Below are 13,529 nucleotides of genomic sequence, written 5' to 3'. Positions count from 1 at the left end.
CCAGAATATCATCAATTCTAGGTATAGGGAACCTATTCTCGATGGTATTCTTGTTCAGTGCACGGTAGTCGATGCACATACGCCATGAGCCATCCTTTTTCTGCACCAACAACACTGGAGAACAGAATGGGGATGAACTGGGCTGAATCAGCCCCTTTTCTAACAGCTCCTGTACTTGGCCCATTATCTCTTTCTGCTGAGCCGCACTAACCTTGTACGGAGGCTTATTTGGTGGGCTATTGCCTGGCACCAAATCTATCACATGGTCCTTGGGTCTCTCTTGCGTAATTGAGACAATAATGAATCGGAAAAACAGTCACTATACTGTTGTAAAAACATTGACCTTTCTTTATCAGCACAGATAAATTTGATTCATCACCAAGTACGCAGAAAGATGCTTTTTCATTACAGAAGTAATAGCAGAAGCTGATACAGTGGGAATAGACTCCCCTTTAAGCTTTACATCCAGAATGTGAGTCTTTCCCCTGCTCTGTACAATGATCTTTTTGTTGTAGGCATCCATGATTCCTTGTACACGAAATAACCAAGGAATACCTAACAACACATCACATCCGTCTAGTGGCATGATGTAAAATTCTTCAGCGTCTACATAGGACTGGATATGTAGGCGCAACTTTCCGATGATGGGTGTCACAGCCTCTGTATGGCCAGGACATGCCAAACCTGCCTCTAGTGTATACCCCATCTCTACAGGTCTGATTCCCAACTTTGAAGCCAATTCTGGGGAAATGAAGTTGGCTTTGGTACCTGGATCAAAGAAGATAAGAACTGTTTGATCCCTGACCTTTCCCCATACTCTGCAAAGCTCACTTGCATCTGAATTTGGCTTGTCGCCCACCATATCTGGCACTAGACCAGCCTTGGGCTTCTTTCCTTTCCTGTCTTCCTTGTCATCAGAATCAGCTGGCCTTTTCTTTGTAGGACAATTGTAAGCAATGTGGCCAGGCTGCTCACAGATGAAGCATTTGTTCTCTGACCTCAGGACCTTCTTTTGCTCTTCCGACTTGCGAGGAAAACGTCTTTTCCATTTCTTCGTTGGTCCCTTTTCTGATTCATCCGTAGCTTTGTCTTTCCCTGCGTTGGCTGGCTCCTGAGTCACTTTAGGAACCTCCTTGGGAACATACTTCTTCGCTGAATTTTTCTTGGTTGATCCTTCCTTGACGCCAGTTTTAAATTCACAATCTTCTCCCTTGAGCAAACCATTGCCAGTGTTTGCTACCTCGATGAGCTACGTCAAAGTAGTGACTTTGGTCTTCGTGCCGTACTTTCTCAATCTTTTGGGTAGGCCACAACAGTATTTTTCAATCTGTTCTGTCAATCGCACAAACCTACAGGAAGTTACTGGAAGTAGAGCTTTCCAAAACTTCCGATTATAGTCATCCAGATTCTTGCAAGTGGCAGCATTAAGCTGGTGTCATTTTGTCATGACATCTGCTTCAAAGTCATCAGATAACCATGCTGTTGCAAAAATCTGCTTGAAGTAAATCCATGTGGACGGAGCTTGCCCTTGAAGCAATAAAGTTGTCCACCATTGTCCCGCATTCCCTGTCAAGAAAGTGGTTGCCTTGCGGACCTTTGAAGCCTCTGTAAAGTTTCCCCCTGCATAGGCCTTGTCAAACTGCTGGAGGAATGAGAGAGCCTTCTTCCTATCATCAAACCCTGTAAAGGTCGTGAATGTCACACCTTTGCCACCTTCTTTGTACGGAGTTGGCCTCTCCAGCGGCGTTAAGTTGTCATATGGAAGTGACTGAAACATGGGAACACTGTTAGGGTTCATTTGTGTTCCCTGACCGCAATTAAGTTGACCTGGAAATGCCATATTTGGCTGCTGATTTGTAATTCCAGCCATACCAAAATTTGCCTGTGGCATTCCAAATTGGCCCTGAGTGCTTTGAAACCCTGGTAGCATGCCCGTGACACCATACATGGGGTTAGGCATCATTGTTTGAGCACCCCCGAACACTGTTCTTGGCGTGTAAAACTAATTTCCAAGTGCATGACCAGCCATGCTCTAGAATACCGATCCACCTCCAAAATAGCCAGGGTGTACTGAAGGTGTTGGGAAGACTTGTTGCATAGCCTGTAGGTTGCTTCCGTGCCCATTAGAACCAACTATAGGCTGCTGAAAAGTGGCTGGCTGAACTGGTACAACTTGAAAGACTGGCATCTCAGCCACCTGTTCTTGCACCTTAGACACAGGTTGTGGAGATTGCATATTCTCTGTCAAGTGTACAAGTGTTTCCATTAACTCTGCAGTATGAATCACCTCTGCTTGAGCCTTAACAGGCTTTTTAATATGATCCAGTGACGCAACTTGCTGAGACGGAAGAGGAGGTTGCAAAAAGGCTAAAAACCTCGGGTTCTGCATTACTTGTGTGAACAAAGCCACAGCAGTAGCCAACTGGGTCCTGAATATATCATCATCCGTCTGTGGTGGTCTTGAAGACTCACCCACTTCATGTGTTTGTTGACCCTGTGAAGAGGAAACCTCTTCAGTCACATCATCTGGTTTGTCAGCCATAATTGCAATTCCCTGTGTCTGGTCTATGATCCCCTTTGTCTTCAAGCCCAAACTGACCAAGGCTCACTTCTATGAGAAAAAGTGATTTAATCCCGGCGATGGAACCATGAAACCGGCCTGTACTTTCAAAAAGGGCGGTAGACTTTAGACTTAAACCTTATTTGCTTTCACCCATTTAATTTGTCGCCCACTTTACCTGTACTTTCAAGACACAACAAAGGGAAGAGGGATACAGGCTACTAGATTGCACCTGTATGAGTAGACCGACACCAGATTGGCCCCTAACTTAGGCGCCCCTTTCAGTATTTCTTTATTGTTTAAAAGAGGGAATAAACGCTGTGGTTCCCTACAAGCTGCCCCGCACAAGCTTGGCTGAATTTCAACTGTTCCGGCCCGATTTCGGCAGCATAACTATACTAGGACCCCTCACAGTCAGTATTCCCACGCATTGAATGACTTTCCCGACGCATACGGGCACTTTGCAAAACCTGGCGAGAATCTGCAGCACGCTGAATTCTCTGTTTTCAGCCCCGAAAATGCGCGAGATCACATGTACAGCGGTCTCCTCGCGTCCCCGAACCTCTTGGGGGTATTAGGGACCGTTTAGGGTCAAAACCCTAAACCTGCAAAAATACACAGCAAGCTGTAATTTACTGTTTCGGGCTCCGTTTCGCGTACCGGTCGCATCCGTAGCAAGTCCTCGAGCTCCCGCACCTGTAGGGCTACTTGCCTTTTGAATCGGACGAGATTTCTGGCATGAAACCTCTCCAAATTCACCTGTACCTACGGGGGATTAGCCGCTAGCTAATCCAATACCTGTGCAAGAGGCTCTTGCCTCGGCAATCGCGCATGAACCCACACAACTGTACATTGGTCAATTGAAAAGCCCACTAGAGGGGCATAACATACTGCCCAGGGTAGTTTTCGCACGACGTACGGAACGTCTCGTTCCGTACTGCGGGTCCCGTACGGTCACGTCTGTTTCGTACGTTTTGTACGTTTTTTTTTTTTTATATAAAAGCAAAACTCACAATTGTGAGTGGATTATATTGAGTAGCCCAAAAAAATTTAAATGGCTGTTTATAGCCATTGGCAGCTCTTGACTGTTGATTAAGGGCCATTGAGGGCAACTTTTGGGGCCGTTTTGGAGCGCCAATTCAAGCACTTAAGCCACATTCAAACATTGGATTCTATGTGCTAGGGCTCCACTTCTCTTATGCTCTCCCTCTCCCCCACGCTCTCCCACTCTCATCAAGAGTCATCATCCATGCTCTCTCTCTCTCTCATGCTCTATCCTCTTCCTATTTAAGCAATGCCTCTCCATCTTGTTCTCCAACACTTCCAAGCTCTCAATGCTCAATGCTTCCATGTTCTAGTTCTCAAGTGACAAGCTCTAGAGACTAGAGTCTTGCCTCTCCATCTTCTCTCCATTGGGTCTCTCCCTCTCAAGCTCCCATTGAAGATCTCATAACGTCAAGTTTCTTTAAGTGTAAAGTTTACACCCAAGGGCCTAAGCCTTAGACGTAAGAATTCTTTGTTTTTTTATTTTGAACGTACGTAACGTCATCGTACATCTTAATATTTTTTAGTTTGTTTAGTACCGCACATCATCGTACGTGTACAAAACGTACTGGACCGTACGAGACCACTATGATACTGCCATAGGGAACAGAGAGGGCAGTGCGTAGCATGCAGGACATCACTCTTGGCACCGCACTGTACATACGAGGGAAAGGAAGCACTCCATAGCTCTTAACCTCTGACAGGAACTTGCAAAATGAGCCTCCCAGCTATAAATTCAGCGCCACTTCTTCTTGCATGAGGAAAGTGCACAGAAATGTGCCACTTGGCACATTTACAAGCTATTTCTCTTTTCGGGGTTGCCGCCTAAAAATCTCCCAACCGGTTGCCCAGTTGACTTCACGGCAGAGTAAGAAAATGTTCCCCTTGTCATTCCGGAGGTAATGACGCAAACACATTTTCAGGTCCCAAAATAGCAGTTCCCTAAATTTTAGGAGATGCTTCCATTGTATCTTTCTAGGTCATCTGACCCCCTTTGTACACTGCAATGTTGCTAATTGGACTATTTTCTAATTTTTAATGATTAATTTCTTTCTCTAGGATATTTTATTGTGTACACTAAGAACTGTTAAAAGATTGTAGCTACAGGAAGCGCCATCAAGAACGGACAACTCTGATGTGTCATTTGATGGGTGACGGTAAACATCGCGAAGGAGTTTCCGTAAGTTCGGTGGAAAGGGCCGGGTTACGAGTTCCCCTGATGCGTCACATGATGGGTGACGGGTGCATCAGAAAGGGGGCATTCCGTAGGCTAAGGAGGAAATCCGAACTGAGTAAGAAAATACGCGTAAGAACGCAAGCACAAGAATAAAGATGGGTTCAAAAAAGCTTTTTGCGAAAAGCAGGAACTTTCGCGGGAGAGCAGATGCTTTCCCGCGAGGAGTCTGTGTCTGCATTGCATCTGTGCCCGTGTTTAGCACCCGGGGACGCGTGGAATGTGTTCGTGTAGCATTGTTTTCACTAACTGAGTGAGTTTTTAAAGTTTAAACAAGTTCACACTTTATTTAATAAAGTGGCCAGTCACTTTTAAGTGACCAACCCTCTTATAATAAAAAAAGCAATGCTCTAAAAATCCTACGTTAAAACTCTACAAAAAAAGCCTACGCAAGGCTGGTTGAATTCAACGATCGCTCTCTCTTCTCTCGCTAGGGGCGCCAGGCTTTTGCTTTTCGGCTCCTATTCCCGCCGGGTGCAAGGGCCTATAAAAGGGCAGTTAGCGTTCCAGTTTTACACACGCCAGGAGCAGCAGGAGGAGTTAGCGCTGAGAATTTGGAGCAGTCATTGCGAAGGAAATTCAGCAAGTGTTCATGTGACGACTGAGTACGGAGGTCGCTTTTCCGAGCAAGGAGTTACAGGTATAATTTGTTGATATGCATTGAGAGCTATTGCTTCGTGTGGTTGTTTTTGCAGGAATCCTCTCTCACGGGAAGTACGACCTTTGTGTCTAAGTCCCTCTCGGGAAGTACGGCTTCGCGCCTAAGTCCCTTACGGGAAAGTACGGCCTCGTGCCTAAGTCCTTCACGGGAAAAGAACGGCCTTCGGGTCTAAGATTACCGAATAGAGGGGTTTCCTCAGATTCTTGTGCTTGTATATGAACTCTCCCTGAATAAAGAATACTCTTGACGGGGGGGGACCAGCCCATCTTCTGGTCCCCAATACTGTGTCGATCTTCTCCCTTCTCTCACATTTGCAAAGTATTTTATTTTTCAGATTTCTAAGTGCTCGTGTACGCTCCCGTTTTGTGACATGCAGCCACACCCAGAATTGAAATGTAGCCTCTGTAGCAAAGGATTCCACTTTGGCTAGTCAATGACCCCACTTTGGCTAACCATAGTCCTTGTCCAACCTCAGTGCTCTCTTGCCCTCAGGCCTGGACTCCCTCTGGACAGTTCCACACTAGCTATGCAATGCAGGGTAGTTAGATTTGCCGAGGGGTGTTTCCAAAAAGTGAAAGTAAATAAATAATAAGAAAGAAATCAACAAAAAGGATAGATAGTAGTCACACACTAGTGACAACATCAGTGACTCTATATCAAAAATCGGGGCAATCTATTGACAAAGGAGCAGAGTGACTCCCCTCTTGTGCAAACCCACTGCACTAGATTCACCCATGTTGAAATCGGGGTTCTATCGGAGTAGACTATGCTGAAGTGAATGCTTCAAGGTAAAGTTCGACAATCTGAGGAGTATTTGCTAGGTCCTCCTTCTCCATCCACTTCGCATCCAATGTAGGATGGTTCTTGAATTTAACCAAGAACAGCCTAATCACTTTACCTTTAATCTTTCTATCTTTATGTGCCAATATCTGTTTTGGAACGAGGTATCTCTTGCTTTCCTCCACTTCCGGTTGCTCATTTGACTCCCCATCAGCGGGCACATCGCCTTTGAAGGTTTCAAGAGACTCACATGAAAAGCATTGTGAATCCTCCAAGTATCGGGCAGCTTCAATCTAAAGGAGACATCATTTATCTTTTCTTTTATTTGGAAAGGTCCATAGTATCTCATGCAAGCTTTGGAAAAAGAGGCTCCTTTCCCTTTTTCTTTCTCCGGTGTGCGTTCTCAAATCGTAAGAGTACCCAATTGTCTTCCTTTGATTTCAAATCGTGACGGTGTCGATCTGTTGCCTTCTTGTGTCTTTCCTAAGATTTCGCTAAAGCCTCCTAGACCTTGGCAAAAGCAATGTCCAAGTCTTTTTGTGCTCTGATACCACTGTAACATACTTAGACACCCCAAGTCAAGATTCTACCACGACAGAGCAGAGATTCACTTCAAAACAGTTCACACTTCACAATTAGGTCGACACGCCCCGGCGTAGTTCCGTGCCAAGAGGTATTGGCCCCAGAGGCTGGCGCCCTTTTCGGTACTTCTTTTTGTATTAATCTGTGTTCAAAGTACAAGAGAGTGGGTAGGTGCTTACTCTCAGACTCTGCGTCCAAATGCTTTGAGAAGTGAGGCCTAGCCCACTTATTTATTGATACAAGGGATGCCCAAAAGCAGAGCCCCAAAAGTTCTATTTTAAAAGCTTTCAATTTAAAAGCAATAAGCCCAAAAGCAGTGCTAAAATCAGCCAGCGAATTCAGCTAGCGTAAAATCAGGGAATTCCGTACGCAAATGCCACATCAGCAAGGCACGCCTAAGAAAGAAAAAGGGAAAGGAGCGGCTTTTTCCAAAGCTTAGCATGAGATACTATAGACCTTTCCAGATAAAAGAAAAGATAAATGTTGTCTCCTTTAGATTGAAGCTACCCGATACTTGGAGAATTCACAATGCTTTTCATGTGAGTCTCTTGAAGCCTTTTCAAGGCAATGTGGCCAATGATGGGGAGCCAGATGAGCAACCAGAAGTGGAGGAAAGCGAGGAGATACTCGTTCCAAAACAGATATTGGCACATAAAGATAGAAAGATTAAAGGTAAAGTGATTAGGCGGTTCTTGGTTAAATTCAAGAACTATCCTGCATTGGATGCGAAGTGGATGGAGGAGGACCTAGCAAATACTCCTCAGATTGTGGAACTTTACCTTGGAGCATTCGGTTTAGCATAGTCTACTCCGATGGAACCCCAGTTTCAGCATGGGTCAATCTAGTGCAGCGGGCATGCACAAGAGGGGAGTCACTCTGCTCCTTTGTCAACAGATTACCCCAATTTTTGATATAGAGTCACTGATGTCCCTTTGGGTTTAAAGGATATTGCTAGGCTAAAAATATTTTGTTGTATGACTTTATGAACTAGAATTCCCGAAAATGAAAATAATATTGATTGATTTGTACTTGACTTGTTTAAGTGCAAGAACTAAAAGACGAAATGACTGCAGCATTTCGGTCTCATAAATCTCTATAGACATGATTGCAATAAGGATTAGTTAATCGGGCATCTGTGAGGTCGTGACTGAATCTAGATGCGATTACTAAATACGTTGCCGATTAATCATGGTCTGTGATTTTGTCATGTGATGTCAAGTGATGTCTGGTAATGTGATTGTCAATTGGTACATGTGCTAGATGTGTTGTGCCTAGTGCGTCTGTACTAAAAGCCAGTGTCTGTTAAGACAGTTTATGGCCTCTGTCTGTTTTGCAGGCGTAATCGAGGGCAATTATAGTTCTTTCAAGGGGGGGGGAGGTATGTCACAAACTGGTGATGTGGCTAACCCCGGACACACACAAACACTGGCCGGATTATGCGCCGACAGGTTGACGCGTGGCACAGTACGGACAGTCCCGGAAATCACTCCGCGATTTGCTTTGACAGTACGGACCCACTTTTTACGGCGTCAATGACATGACACGCTGTACAGAATTCCTGAAATTATGCAAGCTGATTTTTATGGCAGCTTTTGGGCAAATTGCTTTTGAGATTAAAGTTTTTGAGTTTAGAGATTTTTGGGGCTCTTCTTTTGAGCATCCCTTGTACTTATAAATAAGCGGGTAGGGCCTCACTTCTCAAAGCATCTGGACACAGAGTCTGAGAGTGAGCACCTACCCGCTCTCTTGTACTATGAACACAAATTAATACAAAAAGAAATACAGAAAGGGGCGCCAGTCTTAGGGGCCAATATCTCTGGGCACGGAACTATGTCAGGCCATGTCAATTTTGTGAACTGTTTTGAAGTGAATCTCTGTTGTGTCGCGGTAGAATCTTGACTTGGGGTGTCCAAGTCTGCTACACCATGCGTCCGCAAGTGTGCGATTATCATTACAAGGAAGACGGTTTTGCGCTACAGATTTCACAACAGGAGGTATATAATTACGAGAAGAAAGTTGTGAGTGTATTTTAACGGTCTTCTTGGGAGTCACCCAAGGAGATCCTTCCCCCGAATCCATGTTCTTTCCTGTATTCCTGGTCTCATGTGCAGTTGCAAGCTTTCCCTTGCTCGGAGTGTTTGAGAAACTAGCAGATTTGCCTTTGTCTTTATCCAGAGGTGGAGTATGAAGCACGGTAGAGGCGCCAATGGAGGTAATAAGTGTGTTCACACACATTACTACCATAATGTGGTAACAAATTCCCCCTGGGAGTGATGCTACGAAAAGCTTCAAACTTCTTACGAGGCAAACCCTTTGTGTAAAGATCAGCAAGGTTGTCCTATGTAGGCACAAAATCCTCCAACAGATAGTCTACCCCTGACATAATCATAATGCACCTCTATGTGCTCTGTGCGAGCATGGAACATTGTGTTTTCCTTGCAACTGTGAAAGCACCTCAACTATGAGTAAAGATGGTGGTGGTAGACTGCTATCCAATACCCAAGCCAGTCAAAAGGCGTCTGAGAAAATGCACTCAAGAGTAGCTGTGAAGCTACCGTGTACTCAACCTCACAACTAGAAGTGGCCACTGTCGGTCGAGTACCACTATGGACTATTCTGGAAACCATGTGAAGCCAAGTAAGCATGAATTTTTTCAGACCAAGCACACGGAGCTTGCTTCAAAGCATACAATTCAGCTACATTGTTGCATTGTTGCAGTTACAACTGCGTTGTGTGGCCAGACACTACAAAATCTGAATGTTACAGGCTGCCACGTCGCAGCTTATCCTTTTATCCCAGGAATCCCTCACCCTTTTCTTCTCCCCTTTCATAGAAGTACAGCCAAAACGCAGTGTACACATTTGCTATCTACAACTGAGTGACCAAATGCATTAAAAATCATCCGTTATTTCCAAACTTGTATGTGAAACGCAGTGTATTTTCCAGGTGCTATACCAGTCAGCGCTTCCTTTAGTTCCCTTTCCCGTAAGCATTGGTTTCGTCCTGGCAAACTTAACTAGAAGGTTCTAACTTTAAATAGGGAACTGTTGTTTTGAAGTGCTTACTCTCCTGTGTTGAACTCTTCTCATTCCAATCTTCACTCTGTGTAAAATGTATTCTTGGTTGTCATGGGGAATGATTATGTCCCGATCAAGGACAATCATAATACTTATGGAGTATCCAACGTGCCTCAAACCTTTACTCTTAGGACGCTCGCTGTTCTCTCATAAAGTAGAAAGTCGCCATCTAAGGCGAGACTCCTCTACTTGATTCCATTTTTAGCACCCGGTGATGACTCTCATTGGAAACCTCTTAAGTTGGATCCCCTCTCATTGCCTTAGAGTTGGTGAAAATGGAGAGCACAATTATCTTTACGCTTGGCAAAGAGCAACTCCAGGATTTTGAGGATTGTCAAAATCCAAATTAGCAGGGCATTATCGAGTTAAATCCATGAGGATATATAGAAAATGCACTGGATATTCAAGGAGATATTTTCTTAAGGGAATGAGGTTTTATCTGTCCAGTTTCTTTCTTCCGGATTATAAACTCCAGTTTGTGCAGATTTCTTGTCCTAAACCACCCCAGCTTCCTAGTTAGAGACCAGCTTCATTCAGTCCCTATGTAAAAACTAAATTTTATCTCTTGACCTACACTCTTCCTCTTATATGGATATGTCACTTAAATTTATCATATTTTGTACAGGTAATGGCAAATTCTGCAGAAAAGGTCAGATTAGCAGGAAATCCTAATGTGATGGTATGCGAACGTGGAACAATGTTTGGTTACAGTAAGTTTTTGTGACCATTAAGTCGTACTTACTGTAACTAAACATTCTACTGATTTGTGCTACTTTATTTACTAAAAACGTTTCTGTAGATGATCTAATTGTAGACCCTCGGAATCTGGAATGGTTAAGAGAGGCCAATTGCCCTGTTGTAAGTGAAAAGACTCATCACTCTTCCTGTTTTCCTCCATTTACCTTTCAAGATTAGAAAAATATTAGCATCATTGTTGGAATAAACTAGTCTCAGAAGAACACTCAGCACTACTGCCTTGTTTCTCTTAAGTATCTCATTGGCCATTTCTCTTTTTTCTGAAGCTCTTTGTTGAAAGTTCTCTTTTCTGGTATGCCCTGGGAAGCGCTACACCAACTTGAATCATACACTCACCCCAAGAGCCCTGATTGAGGGGATGTGTATGAGGATGCAGAATATATCACTGTTTTGTGGACTTTTGCAAAGCATTTGACACCGTGCCATAAGTGGAACACATTCAGAGGTTACAGGACATTGATGTGCCTGAGGAGTTGCAATGGAAAACCCTATATACGAGTCAATGACAGGAAGAACATGTGCCCCAAGGGGTTTGTATCACTCACTGTAAGGTCTCTTTTCTCCAAGTGCATTAGTATACACCCATGCTCTAGGGAGTCATGCGGTTGAACATTGTACTCGATGTGGAGGAGATTCCCAAGCTCTAAGGAGTGGTATCCATCCATCAAGGAAAGTAAACTTAAAGCTTGGAAAAATATTTGAACTTCTTACAACGCAAACTTCTGTGAAGAGGTCAACAAATGTTGGTGCACGTGCCAAGTCCATCCCTCGTGGCTGCCAATCTTGTACTGCGTACATAAACAAGGCTATCTGTAGAGATCAGTGTAGAAGCCCTTGCAAAGGAATCATCAAAGCGCAGCAGAATTCCTGGGAAGCACAGCCATGAGCCTCCTCGAGAGCCTTTACACTAAAACATAGAATAAGCCTAGGGAGATGTCACTTGTCCACCCCAATTGGCCACCCTATATTTAGGGCCTTTTTCCTAACCTGGCTCACTCAACAGTGTAGAACATCAAAGGGTCATTCCTGATTCAGCTCACTCAACATAAGAACTTTGCCCTAACATTACTTGCAATTGTGTGGAAGGATTTTTTACCATGAGAAAAAAGAGTGGGAAGAAAGTCTCTTTCTGACAGCTGTAATGTTTCCTCATGTGGGACCTTCATCTCTACTCGTTCCAGTTCATAAAAAATGGGGGAGGGACAGAGAGGAAGGGTGTGACAACTGCAGCCTACGAAAGGAATTGGCATCGTGCAGGACAAGCACAACTCGCCAGTGATTCCAGTGATCCAGTAACTCAAAGCCTCAAATTGTTGGTGGATGGTATGAAGCCTTGCATTGGCAAAATTTATCCAATGTAAGGTTTATAAGGCCATGGATTGCATAGTAGAGCAAGGTAAAAAGTTGGCGCCTAACAATGACAAATATGATTAGATCCATGCCCCATATATACAAATATGCCTACACACTCTTTTTTTTTGTAAAATATGCACACACACACACACACACACACTTCTTTTGTAAATATCCTCAAAGCAACGAAAACCCACCAAGCAGAAAAGATACAAAAAGCGGAGCAGCATGGGGCTCCAAGGGCTAGAAACAGTCAAAATAAATTCTATAGGCATCAAGAGTGATGTCCCCAGTATCATAGGCAAAATGCAACGCTTGACCCAGCAAAAATTTGAAGTAGGGAAATCGGTCAACAGCAATGCCTTGAAACATCGAGGAGTTGCGATGGTGCCAAATGGTCCACAGAACCCAAAATCTGACCCAACCAAAAAAGATTGTAAACTAAGACTGTAGAGACTGAAGCTCCCCAAAAAGCCAAAACCGTATGTTGAAAATGGCGGAGGGAAAACGCAATCGAAGAGCAGCCGATACCTGTCGAATGAAGGACCGGGAGCAGCGACAGCCCCACAATAAGTGCGGCGCAGTCTCCTCAGCATCACGACATTTGAGACAATGAGAAGGCGGAATATGCCGAGCACGCAACAAGCTGCCAACATGTAAAACTCCCACCAAGTAGGGCCACAAGAAAATACGTTTCTTCAAAGGTAGATGGTTCTGCCAGATACGAGCCAAGGTTGGCTTCCACCACAAGGCTGATTTGGAGAGGGACCATTGCTGATTACAATGCCGCACAATTCATACATCAGATTGTAATAGAGCATAAACATTGGCAGCAGAAATGCAGTCCAGCCTCAAGTCAGCAAGCATCCTCTGAATTTCCCGCCAGAGAGAAGAGTAATGGTGCCCCAAGCGAAAGCGAGATGCCGCATTAGGAATGAGAAAACATGTTCAGTATCATCCACCACCTGATACACCTGCAAAAGAAAATAGGCATGGCGAGGAGACCGTTGAGCCAAAGTCGAGGAGAAAGCCTTGCTCCAATGCAAACTCTCCAATTGAAGGGAATTGCCAAGAAGGTGTTGGCGACCATGCTATTGCATATATGAGGTGACAACCTTCCAGTCCACAATGAGAGAAGAAGTAAAGGGGCATCCTGGAATGTGACCTTCAAGCTGCCCAAAAATAACCTCCCAATATGTCGGCTGCCAATGACCAAAGGATGGTGTAACAATATGCTCACACATATGTGACACCATAAGTGTCTAGGGCTATTGTTGTTGCACCAAGATTGGTAACAACGTAGCTCTCGAGCCAGAACATGAGTGCGCAAATCCAAAATATTCAACTCGCCAAGGCACTTGGGAGAACTCAATTTGTCCAGAGACAAAAGTCGGAGACCTTTTTTTGTGAAATGAAGTGCGTCAGAAGTAGACATAAGGGATTGCAAGCGCAACTGAGACCAAGATAACAAGGGTGAGAAAA

General features: G+C 44.3%; 1 protein-coding gene across 2 annotated transcripts in view; it reads left to right on the top strand.

The window, feature by feature from the left end:
• Positions 1 to 13,529, top strand: part of LOC147428991 (2-dehydro-3-deoxyphosphooctonate aldolase 1-like) — a 173,157-nt gene that overhangs the window by 128,794 nt on the left and 30,834 nt on the right. For both annotated transcript variants that reach the window (XM_086495373.1, XM_086495374.1), the window contains exons 7-8: positions 10,564 to 10,648; positions 10,738 to 10,796. In XM_086495373.1, coding sequence (XP_086351499.1) covers positions 10,564 to 10,648; positions 10,738 to 10,796 — 144 coding nt within the window. The remainder of the gene's footprint in view (positions 1 to 10,563; positions 10,649 to 10,737; positions 10,797 to 13,529) is intronic.

Source organism: Adiantum capillus-veneris, chromosome 22 (assembly GCF_014529385.1).
Source record: "Adiantum capillus-veneris isolate H3 chromosome 22, ASM1452938v2, whole genome shotgun sequence".
NCBI classification, from domain to species: domain Eukaryota; kingdom Viridiplantae; phylum Streptophyta; class Polypodiopsida; order Polypodiales; family Pteridaceae; genus Adiantum; species Adiantum capillus-veneris.
The sequence above is the reverse complement of the archived record's forward strand: the minus strand, read 5'-3'. Positions and strand labels throughout refer to the sequence as shown.